The following is a 19534-nucleotide window of genomic DNA, read 5'->3' as shown; positions in this document are numbered from 1 at the left end:
CGCAATGTGAAGAGGCGTATCGGCATCTTTTTTCCACGTTTCGCCCAGCCGCAAAGGTGGATTACATGCTCGCTTGGGGTCTACAGAGCAGAATACAGCCCGACTAAGAGCGCATCTCACGGCCCGCAGCGCTGCGCCATGGCCTTGGACGTCCAGACTTGCGCGGTGTTTACGGTGATCGCGTTGCTGGTGCTTGTGAACGTGCTGTTGATGTTCATCCTCGGTACTCGTTAATGGATCTGCGATCGGGGCCCGGTTCACAGCGCACCTCACTGTCACACAGGAGAGGAGAGACAGGCTGTGCGCGGTGGTCGAGAGCGGGGACACCCGGCGCTCCATCACGGCTACGCGTTGAAATGAATGACGTTGGTACAACATAATGTATTTGTGTTACCCCCTCCCTGATTCTTCGTAATGTATTGTGTCCGCTCGCTTGTCGTTTGGTGTTGTCTGGTGATGGTCGTAGTGGTGCGGACACCGATTTTTGAAGCTCTAACCTTTTCCAGTTCACTGCAATTATTCCCGCATATAAACATGTCCCCTTCGTCGATCTCCTCTCCTTGCCTTCCTCCATGTTGTAAATCATGGCTTATGAGCATGGATTCATGTAATTGTGGCATCTGTGCGATCATTGGGATGAAACCTGCACTCAAACCCCATCCTGCTGCTGCATGATTTTTTTCCTTATACACAACCTGGCAGCCACTAAAGACAATGTGATATTCTGGGCAAATAGGCTTAAGAGTAAGAGATGGGTGCTCCAGATTCTGCGGAATCATGATAACAACCAGTAGTAGACAAGGCTAGGCTAATACAGACAGGCCTGCACTCCAGGTTTCCCCCATTTTAGATGCAGCTAAACTCCGCTCCCATTTCACAGCCTGCAATATTCACACTTCAACAAAACATGTTTTAGAGGCTCATGGCTGAGTGACCATTGCAAAATATATCAGATTTTTTTTTTTCATCCACCAAGTGAAAAAGCTTTTCAAGGGTGACGTGTTTACATTTCACTTCTTTCGCATGCAGCAATAGGAGCCAATAAAGGATGGAAGGCAGGTGCCATGAATGTTGAATGGATTTCAGAAATAGATATGCTAAAAGCCCATCTCAGAGCTGTCCATGACATGCCTATTATTAGTGATGGTGGGCTGGCTAGTTGTTGTAGATATAAGTGCTCTCTCGCCCTGTTGGCAAAGTAATACGTGTTTGTTTAGTGAAGTGGGAAAGGTTTCGCTGCATGGGTAGTCAGAAATACTTGGCAGCCATGCAGGTACTTTTTTCACATGTCATGGCATGTGGGCTGATTCTCTTCACTGTGAAACAAAAGCTTGAGTTTGCTTCCATGGACGGCCCACATAGGATAGTAAGCAGGGCATCATGATGCTGTCCACTGCAGTGGTTTGGGCAAAGCTGGCTATCACTGTAAAGCAGCATAGCACATGTTGTCGTGTGAGCAGGTTCTGTGTGCATTGTTATGTTTCTGTGCATCCATTGTCCTCTTTGTATGAAATCGGATAGTCTCTCATTAAAACGGAAGTCTTGCACATGTCTTTCACACATTTGTAATCCCTCTAGGGCAGGTGTTTTCTAATAGAGTGCTGTTAAATGCTGTGCAGATAGAAGCATCAATGTGCAGATGGTGCGTGTGAGGGTTGTGCTGCTATTTCTCACTAGTTTTAGGAAGAGCATGTCTGATTGGCTCCCAGACTCAGGGTATATGTGTATTACATAACAAGGTTGGCAGACACAGGGAGGACGGACCGCGAGACTCACTCTGTGCGTCAGAAAGAGAAACCTCTTTTTGGAATATACCACCGTGTTAATCGACATCTTGGTCTTGGCTCTCGGGAAGGACTTCCTAAAGGGATTTAACTATTATGATCATATGAGCCGGACTTCTCCATGCATACGCTCTCTGTACATTTGCATGCCACAAACATGGTAAGGCTCATTAAAAGCATTTGTATTTGCTTAGGAATGCTGTCGGTGCTTTGGCGCAGCTTATGCTACAACTACAAATAGAGGAGGAATGCAGTATAGTTGCCAGTGCAGTGAATGCTGATGCTTTGTGGTGCAAAGAAATAAGAATTCAAGCTCCATTGTATTTTTGGGTCATTTCTTAATGGTTCTTTTTATTCTGTTGTTTTTTTTTAAACAGAAATTCTTGCCATAAATGTCCATGCTAAGAGAGGCATTATTATTATTCATTTTCTTTAAATGAACAGTAGGTCTTACAAACAGGTTTGGCCTATGATATTTGGTGGTGTAACTTGGCTTAGGTCATTAGCACTGTTTAATACATGAGTAGTGAGTGTTTGTGTGTGTAACGGTTGATGTATGTTATTTGATCAAGTCTGACGGGGCACAGGAGCAATTGGAAAGATTGATTATGTAATGCTTTTAATTTATTCATAGCTGTACAGGGAAAATAATGCAATGTATTGGAGAGTAGTGATCTCATTAAAGAGATGGAAGGAAGAGGGGATGGATAGAACAGAACTGGGAGGAGCATTGTTAGAGAGTGGTCACTATCTTCCCCTTGTTCTTGCTGTCTGGTGCCTATATTATAGAAGATTGATAGGAACTGAACATGTTGTGCTATAGTCGTGATTTGGGCTGAAAATAGAATGGTACTGGGGAAAGTGGGGTGAGACAGGCCAAGCAAGCATAAGGTTAAAAGAGGGGAATTAAGCTTAACCTGTGTAGGTGCTGTTCCAGTGAGTCTTCCTGACTTTTCCACGATGTTGTCCTGCATTTTAATCATTCGGTCTGTGCAATAAATGATATGAATCTAATTCCTCTTCCTAGATGAACAAAGATTTTTAATCTTTTTGAGCAGCCATCATCCGTGCTGTTTCCATGGCAGCGTGACACATGTTTTTGCAGTAATCCGCTTCTTTTCCTGAAGTGAAGAGCTTTGAGATATAGGCTGGAGCTATTGTTTAGCTGCTCACAGCCCCGTGTGATATCCTATCTAATCAAACTGCTCTGTGACATGTTTGAACAAAAAACTCTGTATTTAAAAGTGTGTACGTTTACTTGACATGGAAGGAAGCCTGTTAAATCGGGTTAGATGACATGTCATTCAGCAATAATCAACAAAGTGGTTATAGTAGAACACTCAAAAGACATTTTCTTAAAAATCTGATCCTTTGATATGTAGTAATATACAGTACAGGGGTGTCCCGATCCAATACTGATTTTGGATGTGGTTCCAATTTCAGCAAAAAATCAAGTATTGGTTTTGATTGGCTTGCATCTAAAATTGCTCATATAAGAGCTCCGATACAAGTAGTTCTGCAGCGTGTTTATAGCAAATGTCCTCCCATGAGCACACAATATTTATCTTTTCTTGTATTTTAGTGAAGTAATTTACAAAAGGATAGCTGACCGCTAAGTACACAATAGCACACAAGCTAATTGTCCTTAATTGAACAATATTGTAGTCTAAAACACAACATTTGTCAATATAAACAAGTATCAACTAATATATAGTTGAATAATGTATATTAGAAAACATCCAGTAACAAATGTGTCTGCATCATTCAATTTACTATGTCATGAGCTTAACTTAATTCATTATTACAAATGTTCACTCAACTTAAATTTTAAGACGGCATAAGTCCATCTAAAGCAGTTATTGATAAATAGTTTAGTGTTTTTCATAGCTACCATTTTTCTTTGTTTGAATAATTTTACCTGATCAAGCCTTTTCTAACATTCCACACTACTAAATAGTTAAAGTGTTTCTGATTTGTACTGCTATTGTATTGGATCAACATTGGTATCAGCCAATATGCAAGGCTCCAATATTCGTATTGTATTGGAAGTGAAAAAGTTGTATCTACAACTTGCATAGCTATGCAATGCAATATACTGAGGATATGGTACTGCTGTATCTAAATAAGGAAAATAAATATTAGTTATTACTTTTAATCATGTTACAAGTAAAAATAAAATGATTAGAATCACTGATATTAAAATATTCTGGTCAACCTTTTACACGAGTGAATTGCCTTCATTCAACATAAGACAAAATTAATCTCAACTCACCTCACTATGCTAGAGTTAAACAAACAACATAATTGTATACTGTATGTTGTCTTAATGTTATATTAGTAGCCCTGTAATGTATAATATACCCTAAATTTGGCAATTTCGTCTGTGACTGGTCGACTTTTAAGTTGTTGTTTCAGTTTTTTCCATATGGATCAGTCATAATTCTGTGTTAAGTTTGCATATTCTCCCAATTTTTTACCGTAGGTACTGTCTTTTAATTTCTTCTCACAGTCAAAAACATTCATATTACATTAAATGGAAACTATAAAGTACCCAAAAGTGTGACTCAGTGTTTGTCAGTACATGTCCTGTGATTGTTTGGCGACCTGTCCTTGGTGGATTCGACCACTGTCCCAAAGCCAGCTGAGATGGACCTTAAAAAGGTTGAGCGGTAGAAAATTAATGAATACATATAACAGCCAAAGTCGCCACCATTGAAACCTTTTTCATTAACTGGACAGCAATGTTATAAGTAACATATTAACAGTACTGTCATACAATACAAAAAATGAGGCAACCGATGTATAATACGATTAAATAAAAGAAAGCTGAACAAAAATTATCTCCCTTTAATTTGTTATGTCGATGGGGCACCATAGAACAGCACACAGGTTTGAAGGTACAGCTGGAAAATAGTCTACTTTGTGCATTTAACATCATAAAACTGTAATTGTATGGTTAGTATACAGTAAAACTTAAAAAAAAACAAAAAACAATTATGTCCTGATCACTAACTTTGCGTAATGGACATGGACATCCTAAAAAAGTTGATTTAAGATATACATTTCAATCTTCTTTAATCATTATTGTTGACTTATTACAATTAGAGATAGGTACAAAATTTGATAATTTTATAGGTACCGACCAAATTCAGTCTGTACTACAGGGTATTGATTCAAGTGAAATCAAACGGTACCATATTTTGCTCCCTTTGTTGCACGTGACATCACATCTGGTTTCAGACTCGGCCAGATCCAACACTTGTCGGGGAAACAAGCACTGAAGCAGCACTCATAGCAAACTCCGCTGGACTGCCTCTAGCTAATGTTACAATTTGCAATGCCAACAAAGCAAAAATGCCTGATAGAAAACACTCAATCATATAATGAATCAATCAATCAAAGTTTACTTATATAGCCCTTAATCACGCCTCAGATCCCACATCAGGGCAAGAAAAAACTCAACCCAAGGGGAACAACGAGAAACCTGGATACCAACTGGATACAGTCGATAATGTAAGAGTCCAGTCCATAGTGGGGCCAGCAGGGGATCCTCTTACATGTAAACACGTCGGGGCACAGAGACGTCATCGACTGCTGCATAAGGAGTGGTCACTCCGGGTCCCGACTTCATGTGCAAGTCCAGTCCATTGGGAGACCAGCAGGGAATCATCTTGAATGGAGACAAGTCAGCAGTGCAGAGACGTCACCAACCGATGCAAAGAGTGGTCCATCCTGGGTCCCGACTTTGAACAGCTAGTGCTTCATCCGTAATAAGGCTGCACTTTTCAAAACGCGCTAGCTCAATGCTAATTTGAATTGGCTTGCTACTGATTAGCATTAGCAAATTTACATGGCAATCTCAACACCTCCACATTTGGTATTGAAAACTACAACTAAGATGCATTAATCAAACAGCTGGTGTGTAATAAGTACACAATCTTAGACTGGCACATTCAGCTTAATAGCAAGGACTACTTCCTGACAAGGCAACACACTGTACGTAGCTTATACACTCTTGCTATCTAACATCATGGAATTTCAACTGCATGCAAAATATATAACAAAATAAATATATACACTTGCAAATGAGACTCATAAGTGTAAGAAATCAAGATATAACGACTGGACAGCACAGTTATCATTGTCAGTTCACTGTTAAGTGTTAAATAAAAGAATGAGATTTGTTATTGTATCGGTTCAAATGTAAAAAGTACCGATCCGTAATTAAGTTGCAGTATTGTACTGAGCTACCACAGCAGAAACTTCGGTACCACTTTCCCTTATTGTGCATCCATTTCCAGTTCTATGGTCTTTATCGTGTTCCTGCTTTTCAGCAATCTCAGTGGCACAAAAAAAGACTAATCGCATCCCTTAGATGTGTGATGTCATTTGTAATGACAGTTTGACCTCAATTGTTTAGGTGTTTATTTAAAAAAATCTGGTTGAAGTCAAAATAAGAAGCATTTAACAATAGAGGAACAGCTCCTGACTCTTGGGTTAGAACTAACTGCACTGCCACAACTCTGGAGACTGGATGCATGGCTATGTCTGGCCTGAGGAATACTAATGAAGAGAGCTAGAAATTTGAAACAAACAAATGATGGAGCTTGGCCAAAGAGGCAAGCATGCACAGCTTTAATGTGCTTGAGTGTGGACATGATGTTGGTCTCAAGGGTGCAAAGCAGAGTCTTCAGTGTGATGGATCACATTGCTGTTCACACAAATGGATGATGTCAGACCCGGGTGCCTCTTAGAAACAATGTTGCTGTCTCCCCTGCTCTTTAATGAGAATGACCTTTAGCTGCCCAAAACCCTTAAATAATTCCAGTTAGATTAGAACCACAATGTCCTACAAATAGACTTCTTTCAAGGATATTTCTCACAGTTGAGTAATTTAAACTTGGGTTTTCAGTGTCACAGAACTAAATTTTACAGAAAAATATTTGATGAGTCATGCTTCAGTGATTGGAGATTAAATCCGTTAAAAGATGATAAAAAATGTCAACTGGTTGCTAGTCAGATTGTACTGTATATTATGATTACTAGGGCTGTGGGAAAAAATTGATTCAAATTCGAATCACGATTCTCAGGTTGTGCGATTCAGAATCGATTCTCATTTTTTAAAAATCGATTTTTTTAAAAAATTATTATTATTATTATATATATATTTTTTATTAATCAATCCAAAAAAACAATACACAGTAATACCATAACAATGCAATCCAATTCCAAAACCAAACCCGACCCAGCAACACTCAGAACTGCAATAAACAGAGCAATTGAGAGGAGACACAAACACGACACAGAACAAACCAAAAGTAGTGAAACAAAAATGAATATTATCAACAACAGTATCAATATTAGTTACAATTTCAACATAGCAGTGATTAAAAATTCCTCATTGACATTATCCTTAGACATTTATTAAAAAAAAAAAAAAAGAACAATAGTGTCACAGTGGCTTACACTTGCATCGCATCTCATAAGCTTGACAACACACTGTGTCCAATATTTTCACAAAGATAAAATAAGTCATATTTTTGGTTCATTTAATAGTTAAAACAAATTTACATTATGGCAATCATTATTGCCATTCTCACGTTGTATGATTCAGTATCAATTCTCATTTTTCAAAAATCAATTTTCTTCCCCCGCTCCCGGCAATATGTATGTGCCTTCTGGGCTACCGTAGGTATTGCGCAATAAGCCGCGTTGCTACCTGGTGGCTAGCTAGTACTAAGGGGAGTGTACAGTGTAGTGTTGTTGTGTTGCCGCTAAAATGCAGGTAAAAGAAAAAGATACAGAGCAGCCTAAAGAAATACAACCGCCTCCGCGGGCTTTGAAAGCAAACGTTTGGAGACACTTTGGATTTTACCGTGGCAAGAAAGGGCTTGACATGACTCATGCAATTTGCAGACTTTGCAATGCTAAAGTTAAGTATTTTGGGAATACTTCAAATCCCCGTGCTCACTTGGACAGACACCACCCACAGTTATCAGAGGAAAAGTGAAGTGAAGTGAATTACATTTATATAGCGCTTTTTCTCAAGTGACTCAAAGCGCTTTTACATTGTGAAACCCAATATCTAAGTTACATTTAAACCAGTGTGGGTGGCACTGGGAGCAGGTGGGTAAAGTGTCTTGCCCAAGGACACAACGGCAGTGACTAGGATGGCGGAAGCGGGGATCGAACCTGCAACCCTCAAGTTGCTGGCACGGCCGCTCTACCAACCGAGCTATACCGTCCCCAAAAGGATCATCCACTAACACCACCGGCAGCAAAATTGGGTTTGGTTTTGAAATTGTATTGCATTATTATGGTATTGTTGTGTATTGTTTTCATTTAAAAAAAAAAAAAAAAAAATCATTTTTGAATCGAGAATCGTGTTGAATTGAAAAAAAATCAATTTTGAAACAAATCGTGACCCCAAGAATCGATTCTGAATCGAATCGTGGGACACCCAAAGATTCACAGCCCTAATGATTACCCATGGGAACATTATAATGTTATAATAGGTGAATTTATTTCATTGTGGTTAGGGTTTTGATGCATGTCTGAACTATGTGTTGTTTCTCCTGTCATAATTGTTCCCTTTTTGTTTTGGTTCACTCTGTTGTATTGTGCTGTATTTTGTGTTAGCAACTGTGTAATGCTTTTTGCAGTCCTTAACGCTGTCAGTGGGCTTTGAGGGTGTTCATTTGCATCCATTAGTAATCTGAGTGGGTACAACAAGAATGATAACAAGTATTACAATTGCTGTCACATTTGTTTGAAATAATTATTCTGATGAAATACAATTATATACTGTGGGGGAAATAATTATTTGACCCCATGTTGATTTTGTAAGTTGGTAACCTCTTATAAAGACATGAACAGTCCATCATTTTATAGTATGTTTATTTTAACAGCGAGAATGAGAGAGAGAAATAATAGCAACCAAAAAAAAACCAAAAACAACTATAAATAAAGTTGTAAAAATGTATATAATAAGTATATTGATTAAGTGAATTCAGTATTTGCTAAAATGGGACTTAGTATTCAATTGAGAAACCATCGTTAGACGTTGCATTTAAGTAGTCATCAGGATCACTTTTCTTTACAAAAACTCCCCCAATCAAATGATCAAGATTGGCTGTATGTTTTGGTTCATTGGTGGCGAACTCTTCTTGTGGCCTTAGCAGAATGTTTTACAGTCAAGTGGATCCCTGCGAACTTAATTTTAGTTTCTGATCACATCACATCCTCCAAGGTCTTCTGTGAATCATTCAGGTGTTCATAGCAAACTTTAGACAGGTCTTAACATGTGCCTTCCTAAGCAGCTGGGACACCTTGTGGCACTGCAGGATCTCATTCTATTACTGAAAAGTGTGTAACCAATGTTTTTTTTGTTTTTTTTGGCGACTGTGGTCCCAATTATATTAAAATATCTAACAAGCTATTCCTGTGTAATTTTGGAATCCTCCTTCACCTTTCTCAAAATCATCCTAACCCCACCTGGTGAGGTTTTGTATGGCGCGATTGACTGTTACCTTGAACTGTTTACTTTTTCAAATTATCCCTCCAACAATGTTTTTTTACTTTCTCTTTTATTTTGTCTTTTTTTCCCATAGTTTCTTGCTGAAGAGACAGGACTCATAACTGTAACGTGTCTGTTAGGGTAGTAGATAGTAGGGAAGTGCAAATCGATTGGACAGCAATCATTATGGGCCGATTTTCGTGAAAAAGTATGTGATCGGCTACTGCAGATTAATTCCTTTCAAGGCTGATCACTTCTGTCTGATACTTAATTTTTTATTTGTCACTCAACTGACAGAGGCGGCCTGCAGCTGGAGCTGCTCTTCTAAGTTAATATTAATCACCTTCATTGTGCCAAATAACCGTTAAGTTGGCTTGAAACAAAACAATAAATAAGTGCCTTAAGAGTTTTAGATTTTTATTTTTTTTTACTAAGTCTTCGTTTTTGTTTATGTTTACAAACTCGGGAAATAAGCCCCTGGACACAGGATAACTTTTAGGGCAAAAAAAAAGGATTTAAAGGGACCTACTATGCATAACCAACTTTTCTTACCTGATGGTACTTGATTTTGTGTATTTGGTATCTGCCTAGGTACTGAAAGTTTTAAATCAAACCGGGGAGGCATTGCAAATATATTTATAAAATAATCTTGCCTTCCTTCATACCTATGAAATGTGGCCCCCATAATTGAAAATATTAAAATAACAGTGCCATTTGTTTGTGCTGGTTCATGCTGTAAAAACATTTGTTTGTGTTTTTAAGTTTTTCTGAAATACATGTTGCAGCACAAATGAATGAAACAAGTTTGGGGGGCTTATGACAAGGTTGGGGGATGGTTATGAATAATAGCATGTTAATAACGTAAAAACCTAGAAAACCTTAAAACATAAAAACTATAATAGTGAGACAAAAAAGCATGAACGTTACACAAACTTTTGATTCTGCTTAACGATTTGGTTTTATGTCAGTTCTCGTATCGATTCTTATTTGAGAAAAAAGAACAAAAAGGTGGAATAGCATCAATTTTGCTTAGTTTAGTTGACATCAGGCCGGCTCGGGATCTTTCTGTGTGGAGTTTGCATGTTCTCCCCGTGACTGCGTGGGTTCCCTCCGGGTACTCCGGCTTCCTCCCACCGCCAAAAACATGCACCTGGGGATAGGTTGATTGGCAACATTAAATTGGCCCTAGTGTGTGAATGTGAGCGTGAATTTTGTCTGTCTGTGTCGGCCCTGCGATGAGGTGGCGATGATCCCGCCTTCCGCCCGAATGCAGCTGAGATAGGCTCCAGCACCCCCCGCGACCCCGAACGGGACAAGCGGTAGAAAATGGATGGATGGATAGTTGACATAATTTTAATTGACCTTACAAAGCCTACAATGAGGTCTTAAAGGCCTACTGAAACCCACTACTACCGACCACGCAGTCTGATAGTTTATATATCAATGATGAAATCTTAACATTGCAACACATGCCAATACGGCCGGGTTAACTTATAAAGTGACATTTAAATTTCCCGGGAAATATCCGGCTGAAACGTCGCGGTATGATGACGTATGCGCGTGACGAAGTCAGAGTAACGGAAGTTATGGTACCCTGTAGAATCCTATACAAAAAGCTCTGTTTTCATTTCATAATTCCACAGTATTCTGGACATCTTTTGCAATTTGTTTAATGAACAATGAAGGCTGCAAAGAAGACAGTTGTAGGTGGGATCGGTGTACTAGCAGCAGACTACAGCAACACAACCAGGAGGACTTTGTTGGAGCGCTAGCCGCGCTAGCCGCGCTAGCCGCCGACCTCACCTTGACTTCCTACGTCTCCGGGCCGCCAAACGCATCGGGTGAAGTCCTTCGTCCTTCTGCCGATCGCTGGAACGCAGGTGAGCACGGGTGTTGATGAGCAGAGGAGGGCTGGCTGGCGTAGGTGGAGAGCTAATGTTTTTAGCATAGCTCTGTGCGGTCCGGTTGCTAAGTTAGCTTCAATGGCGTCATTAGCACAGCATTGTTAACCTTCGCCAGCCTGGAAAACATTAACCGTGTATTTACATGTCCACGGTTTAATAGTATTGTTGATTTTCTATCTATCCTTCCAGTCAGGGGTTTATTTTTTTTGTTTCTATATGCAGTTAAAGCATGATGCTATCACGTTAGCTCGTAGCTAAAGCATTTCGCCGATGTATTGTCGTGGAGATAAAAGGCACTGAATGTCCATTTCGCGTTCTCGACTCATTTTCAAGAGGATATAGTATCCGAGGTGGTTTAAAATACAAATCCGTGATCCAAAATAGAAAAAGGAGAGTGTGGAATCCAATGAGCCAGCTTGTACCTAAATTACGGTCAGAGCGAAAAAAGATATGTCCATCACTGCCTCTCAAGTCCTTCACTGTAACGTTCCTCATCTACGAATCTTTCATCCTCGCTCAAATGAATGGGGTAATCATCACTTTCTCGGTCCGAATCTCTCTCGCTCCATTGTAAACAATGGGGAATTGTGATGAATCCTAGCTCCTGTGACGTCACGCTACTTCCGGTACAGGCAAGGCTTTTTTTTATCAGCGAGCAAAAGTTGTGAACTTTATCGTCGATTTTCTCTACTAAATCCTTTCAGCAAAAATATGGCAATATCGCGAAATGATCAAGTATGACACATAGAATGGATCTGCTATTCCCGTTTAAATAAAAAAAATCATTTCAGTAGGCCTTTGAAAGGCACATATGGGGACGGCGTGGCTCAGTTGGGAGAGCGACCGTGCCAACAACCTGAGGGTTCCTGGTTCGATCCCCGGCTTGCTTGGGCAAGACACTTCTGCTGATGACAAGCCAGGTCCGCACACTCCTCAGGGCCCGCGACGCAGCCTTCAGGTCAGGAGACAAAGGAGTACAGTGCTGCTAGAGCCGACCTGAAGAGAGGGATTAAAAAAGCAAAGGCGGGCCACAGGAGGTGCATAGAGTCCCATCTGTCCAGCAATAACTCACGGGAGGTGTGGCGGGGCATTCATGACATCACGATCTTCAGAGGCTGCGATGTGACAACTGCTGATCAGAGTGTGACACTGGCAGAGGAGCTTAACTGTTTCTTTGCCCGTTTCGAAACCCCTCAGTGACACTCATCTGCTCCAGCCCCGCCCCCGCCCCCACCGGGCTCCGGCACCACTCCACTCACTGTACAGGAGCACAGTGTCAGACGAGTGCTCCTGGCTGTGAACACCAGGAAGGCTGCCGGACCAGACGGAGTACCTGGAAAGGTGCTCAGGGCGTGCGCCCACCAGCTCGCTCCCCCCCTCACCAGGATCTTCAACCTCTCCCTGGCTCAGGCAGTCATCCCATCCTGCCTGAAGTCATCTACAATAATACCGGTGCCGAAGAAGTCTCCCATCACCAGCCTGAATGATTACCGACCAGTGGCCCTCACTCCGGTAATCATGAAGTGCTTCGAGAGACTGGTTCTCCAGCACATCAAGGACCATATCCCTCCAGACTTCGACCCCCACCAGTTCGCATACCGGGCGAACAGATCCACAGAAGACGCCATCGCTGTTGCTCTCCACTCTGCTCTGAACCACCTGGAGCAGCAGCAGAGCTACGTCCGGATGCTCTTAGTGGATTATAGTTCTGCCTTCAATACAATAATCCCGGACAGACTCTGCAATAAACTGGACACTCTTGGCCTCCCCCCTCTCACAAACGCCTGGATAAGGGACTTCCTAAGGGACTTCCTAACGGACCGACCCCAGAATGTGAGACTTGGCCCCCACCTCTCATCCTCCCGCACGCTGAGCATCGGCTCCCCACAGGGCTGTGTGCTGAGCCCCCTCCTCTACTGCCTCTACACCCATGACTGCAGTCCAGCCCACAGTGACAACCTTACTGTCAAGTTCGCTGACGATACCACAGTGGTCGGGCTCATCTCCAGGGGTGACGAGGCTGCCTACAGAGAGAAGGTCCTGAAGCTGACGGCCTGGTCTTCGGAGAACAACCTCGCTCTCAACACCAGCAAGACCAGAGAGATCATCGTAGACTTCAGGAGGAGCAGCACCGACCCTGCCCCCCTCTACATCAACGGCAAGCGTGTGGAGAGGGTCCACACCTTCAGGTACCTTGGAGTCCACATCTCTAACGACTTTTCCTGGACAGTCAACACCACATCAATCATCAAGAAGGCTCAGCAGCGGCTACACTTCCTGAGAGTCCTCGGGAAGAACAACCTGAAGCCTGACCTGCTGCTGACCTCCTACCGCTCGTCCATCGAGAGCCTGCTGACCTACTGTATTACAGTATGGTACAGCAGCTGCACTGCAGCAGACAGGGAGAGGCTGCAAAGAGTGGTCAAGACGGCTCAGAAGATCACCGGCCGCCCTCTCCCCTCTCTGATGGACATCTACACCTCCCTCTGCCTCAACAGAGCCAGTGCCATCAGCAAGGACAGCACCCACCCTGGCTCTGACCTGTTCCACATGCTGCCCTCTGGGAAGCGCTACAGGTGCATTAAAACCAAGACAAACAGGCTAAAGAACAGCTTCTTCCCCAGGGCCATAATCACCCTGAACGGACTATCCGATTGTCCCTCATAACTGCCTTCTCCTCGGTGCAATAACGTATTCCACCATTATACATTTGCACAGAGTGTATAGAGCAGGGGTCACCAACGCGGTGCCCGCGGGCACCATGTCGCCCGTAAGGACTAGATGAGTCGCCCGCAAGCCTGTTCTAAAAAAAAAAAAAAAAAAAAATTGTTTTATTTTTATTTTTTTTAATTTTTTTTTAAAATTAAATCTACATAGAAAAAACACAAGATACACTTTCAATCAGTGCATCAACCCAAACAACCTCCCCCATGCACACTCATCCACACCCACTCACACAAAAGGGGTTATTTCTTTCTGCTACCAATATTCTGGTTCCCACAACATAGACAACACATCTGCAAGGGACACAGTCCCTGAAGCACACATGTTTGTATAGGCTGCTGGTCCACTAACATTTTCATTAATTACTATTTTTTATGTAATTATTTTCATATTGTTTTACTTTATTTTTTATCCAAGAAAATGTTTTTTATTTATTTATCTTATTTTATTTTATTTTTTAAAAAAGGGCCTTATCTTCAACAGACCAGGTTGTCAATGAAATTAGATTTGTTTAAAGGGTTTTTTAAACCAGGCCCAGTCCAGATAATGTCCAAGTCGGACTCAGCAACACACACCTTCATTCATGTACACAGAAAAAAATTAGGGAACACAACAGATTGCATATAATTTATAAACAAAATTACATTTTCAAAATAAGCATTTATGTACACTCCAGATTATGTCCAGGTCACTCAAATTAGAGAACACAACAACAGATATCATATAATCTATAAACATAATTATACTTTCAAAATAAGCCTTTGAGGACTTCTCATCTTTTTTTAAATGTTTTTTGGCATCATTATCGTTTTCAACCATGTAACTTTCTAAAGTTAGAAAATACTGAATAAATGTTTTAAAGAAAGTAATACTAAGTGAATATCTGTTTTTGGCCTTAAAAATAAACATTTCACCGAGTACTATAATTAAATTGACTAAATCATGATTGTCAATGAACTCTCCTAAAATAACAGAAACCACATTAACCTTCATAAACAAACCAATCCTTAGACACATTTTTTCAACTTCCACCCAAAACAAAGACACAATATGACAATACCAAAACAAATGCAGGGTGGATTCAGGCTCCTGACAACAAAATCGGCAATCATCTGACTCTGTCATATTCCATAATTTTAACATTTTCCCTGTGGGTAAGAAGTTATAAATAATTTTAATTTGAAAATAACGATTTTGCACATCGATAGTGTTTTATAGATTAGTTTGAATATGGCATCCCATGGCAACGGGCAGTCAAAAAAGTCCTCCCATTTTCCATTTGTGTTGTATGAGGCAGCCTTCAAAGATTTCTTTATTAAATAAAAATTATATATTTTTCTATTTATTTTAGTTCCTTTTTGCCAACTAGAATTTCTTATTAGAGGTTTACAAACTAATAATTTAGTACCGGTAGTTCCATAATTAATTATTTGTTTCCATCTTTTCCCAATTACTCCAGTTAGTTGATAAAATGAAAAGCTTGAGCAAGCATCACCATACATAGCTCTAAATTCATCATACTTCATAATTTTACCATTCTCATTGATAATATCATTGACAAAAATGATTCCTCTTTCAAACATATTTTTCCAAAAGAAAGGCTTTCCATCTTTTACAATATTAGAGTTCATCAATATTAACTGCTGCAAAATATCGTCTCTTTTTTCTGGCACATAAAATTGAAAACACCACTATGAGTGGATTGTTTCCTTTATGTTTCCCAGCAGACTCTCTGGGAGGGGATCACTTGTAAAAAAGGATACAATTTCTTTTGATACAGTACATGTTTTTTGTCCAACAGGACATTTGTGTACCACTCAATGTTTAAATACATCTTTGGAACAATTGATGCTTTTAAAGACAGACACATAGCTTCAAGGTTGAGAAGTTTCAGGCCCCCATATTCATACTCTTTGTACAAAACCTTTATTTTAATCTTTTCTGGTTTGCTGTTCCAGACAAAATCGAAGACCCTCCGCTCATAAATCTTAAAAAAGTTTTGTGATGGAGCTGGTAATGACAAAAACAAATAATTAAATTGAGGAATAATTAACGAGTTGGCAATAGACATTTTACCATACAAGGTTAGGGATTTCCCTTTCCATAATTGCATAATTTTGTCCAGCTTTCTTAGTCGATTATCATAATTTACTGAGCCTAGATCTTCCAGATTTTCTGGGACAACAACACCAAGTATGTTAACTGGTCCATCTGTCCACAAAACAGGCACTTTGCATTCCATTCGAAAGGACGTTCCCTTTAGATTTCCGATCCTTAACATTTTACATTTATCATAATTAAGCTTAAGGCCAGATTGCTGTGAAAATATGTCCAAAAGATTAAGAAGGTTCCGCAAACAATGAGGAAAAATCTTATCTTTGTGAATCAGCCTTTTCTGACATGAACTTCATCAAGAACAAACACAGAACACGCCTCACTGCTGCACATCTGCAAGACTCACTCAGAGTTGCAGTGTCAAGTTACACACCAGAGTACAACACACTAGTTAACAGCATGCAATGCCAGGCTTCCCACTAACTGACAAAGAAACAGATAACAGATTTGGTGTCCAGTTCAAAGTGTGACATGATTTAAAAATGTGAGAGTTTACTTTTGTATTTTATGTGAGTTATTATTTGTACAAACATGGTGCAAAGTAATTCACGATTTGTTAAAAAATATTAGTGGCTAGCTAGTTAAAATGGGATATTGTGATTTCACAAGACTGTCTTAGAAGTGATCATTTGAAAATGTTCAATTTGAAACATGTACACTTAGAGAAAATATAAAAATAAAGTGTTGCATATTGATATTTATCTGTTTCTATATATATTCATTGTGAGAAATCATTAAGATGATCAGTGTTTCCACAAAGATAAATATCATTAATTATTAATAATAACAGAGTTAAAGGTAAATTGAGCAAATTGGCTATTTCTGGCAATTTATTTAAGTGTGTATCTAACTGGTAGCCCTTCGCATTAATCAGTACCCAAGAAGTAGCCCTTGGTTTCAAAAAGGTTTGTGACCCCTGGTATGGAGTGTACATTGTACAGAGAGTACAGAGTGTACACTGTTCTCTTCCACACCTTTCTTTGCACTTCTATATTATTATATTTTTATATATTTACACATTGTTTTTTTGCATGTACACATCGCACTGTATGGAATGGCCTCAATCTCGTTACCCTGCATAATGACAATAAAGCTGATTCTAAATCTGATTCTGATGGGTCGTGGTTAGGGCCTTGCATTGTACCTCCTGCCATCAGTGTGTGTGAATGGGTGAACGTGGAAGAAAAGGGTATAACCCATTTACCATTTACAAACGAATGGGACACATTTGGGGAGGTTTTGACAAGGTGTGGGAGCTGATTATGATTAATAAAATATTATTAACATCAAAACTCTAATAGACAAATCATTTTTGTTGCACAAACCAGCACAAACGGATGGGACACGTTTGGGGAGATTTTGATGAGGTGGGCAGCTGGATGACATCACTAGTCAGAAAATCTAATTTAGAATACTGTAACTTGAAAACCGTTATGGCACAAACCTAATGTTTAACACAGCACAAACATAGCATAAATAAATGACAGTGTTATTTTAATATTTGCAATGATAAGGGGGGCCAATTTTACACAGGTTTCCTTCATACTTTCGCCAAACAAGACTTTTGGATTTTGCTCTGAATCGTGACATTTTCTGACCTGTGACGTCAGCAGATATATGCATTTATGGTAGAAATGTTATTCTCCCTCCTGTAGTCTATAAGTTCATTATTTTTCTCTGTCCTCTTTTTGTGGGGCAGACTGGCTACATGCACATGCATCGTCTGCTGTTGCCATTTCTAATTCAAAGTAGCCTATGCTTCTCACTCCTATATGTCAATAGACCCCATATGGAAGCGCTAAAAACTACAACATGAATGACGGGAAGAAGACGCAGTCGAAGTGTAGGCACGTAAATAAGACCACCCATAAAACAGCGCATCCTGAAGAGACGGTCTGTAAAACATAATCTATGCCACATTTTGACCAAATAACCACCATTATATGTTATGTAGACCACAAGGAAGTGTTTAAAATGTAGAAAAAAGTCATAATAGGTCCCCTTTAAAGGAGTAGTAGATAAATAAGTTTGCTTTTTAGTTATTGTTGTACCATTGACTTTGTTTTACTCAATTATATGTAATAAAAGAGAATAAGGAAGGAACTAGTTTAATTATTGTGTTGATGTTTTTAAAACAGTCAATAGCACCAAATATGAATAATTTGAAAAAAAGACAGTTAATACATGTGATTGGTATCAACCGAGCTCACTAATGGAAGGTTGGTATCGGAATCGGCAGCATTAAACCCTAATCGGAACATCTAGTATTGGGAGTATATAAGGAGTGCTAATATGACTTCAAATACTATTTCACTGAATCAAATACTATTTAAAACCTTCATTCATTTTATTTGTCTGGATTTGTCTCTTTATCTTAAAATAAAACCCACCTTACCATAAATATGGACTGTTCATGTCGTTGCAAGGGAGTACACTTACAAAATTAACAAATGATCAAATAATGCCCCCACTGTATAGTGTCATCACAGATGTAACAAGTGTGTTATTGTTTAGGTTAAATTCTGCCTTCTTTTTTTTTTTTTTTTACATATTCTTCAGTTGATAAGTGGAGGGTCAATCGTCAACGCTGAGGCGGTATGGGACCATGTGACCATGGCTGACCGGGAGTTGGCATTTAAGGCCGGTGACGTCATAAAGGTGCTGGATGCATCAAACAAGGACTGGTGGTGGGGCCAGATTGATGAGGAAGAAGGATGGTTCCCTGCCAGCTTTGTGCGGGTGAGTTTGATGCAACCACAACTGTCCCACAAGCAGACACAAAACAGACACCCACACACTCAGAAATTAAGGCACATAGCATTATTTAAACGAACAATCATCGACATGCTGGTGCCTCCCTCCAGACATGCAATGGTAAACAACCGTTTACAACAAATGCTGAGGATGTTCATTTAGTGTAGCATCGTCATCATCTTTTCACTTAAATGCACATTATTTCACCCATTCCTAATTTTACACTGGGATTATATACAGTAACCACGACAAGTAATCTCCACATCTGAAAAAAAAACTACTCTTCATTGAAATCTGATGAAATTACTTTGTCTTATTGTCAACTCCAGGCATTCAATCGATCGCAACTGGACTGTTTGGTTTGTCTTTAAAGACGTTTTGCCTTTCATCCGAGTAGGCTTCATCAGTTCATGGTCATAGACATAGATTGGTCAGATCTAATCTTAGAATTAGATTGGTCAGATCTAATCTAGGGGATGATGCCAAAACCCCAAATATTCATACTCCAAAACCAGGAGGGTGTGCCTGGACAAAGATGGTTTTGCGGTATCGTAGAAAAACAACGGTTTTAATGCATACGAGCAATCCTACTATCAAAGCCAATGACAGTCGTTAAAATTAAATTTCCCTTCGTTAGCTTTGAGGTATTGTGTGGCAGAACGATCGCTGGGGATCGACTAGTACCAGTCCGAAATAGTCGGAATGCCCCACGTTAGCATTCCGTTCAGTTATAAACA

General features: G+C 39.9%; 1 protein-coding gene across 14 annotated transcripts in view; it reads left to right on the top strand.

Moving 5' to 3' along the window:
- LOC133648940 (rho guanine nucleotide exchange factor 9) overlaps nt 1–19534 on the top strand; it is a 93786-nt gene that overhangs the window by 41806 nt on the left and 32446 nt on the right. For 12 of the 14 annotated variants that reach the window (XR_009825950.1, XM_062045510.1, XM_062045503.1 and 9 more), the window contains one exon: nt 18603–18782. Coding sequence is in view for 13 of the 14 variants with exons in the window: in XM_062045510.1 (XP_061901494.1) it covers nt 18603–18782 (180 nt within the window). In the remaining variant the exon portion in view is untranslated. Of the gene's footprint in view, nt 366–1571; nt 1945–18602; nt 18783–19534 lie in introns of those variants that run through there. The other 2 variants (XM_062045509.1, XM_062045511.1) reach the window with 2 other exon arrangements.

Source organism: Entelurus aequoreus, linkage group LG04 (genome assembly GCF_033978785.1).
Source record: "Entelurus aequoreus isolate RoL-2023_Sb linkage group LG04, RoL_Eaeq_v1.1, whole genome shotgun sequence".
NCBI lineage: Eukaryota > Metazoa > Chordata > Actinopteri > Syngnathiformes > Syngnathidae > Entelurus > Entelurus aequoreus.
Note: the sequence above shows the minus strand (reverse complement) of the source record. Positions and strands in the feature narration are given on the sequence as shown.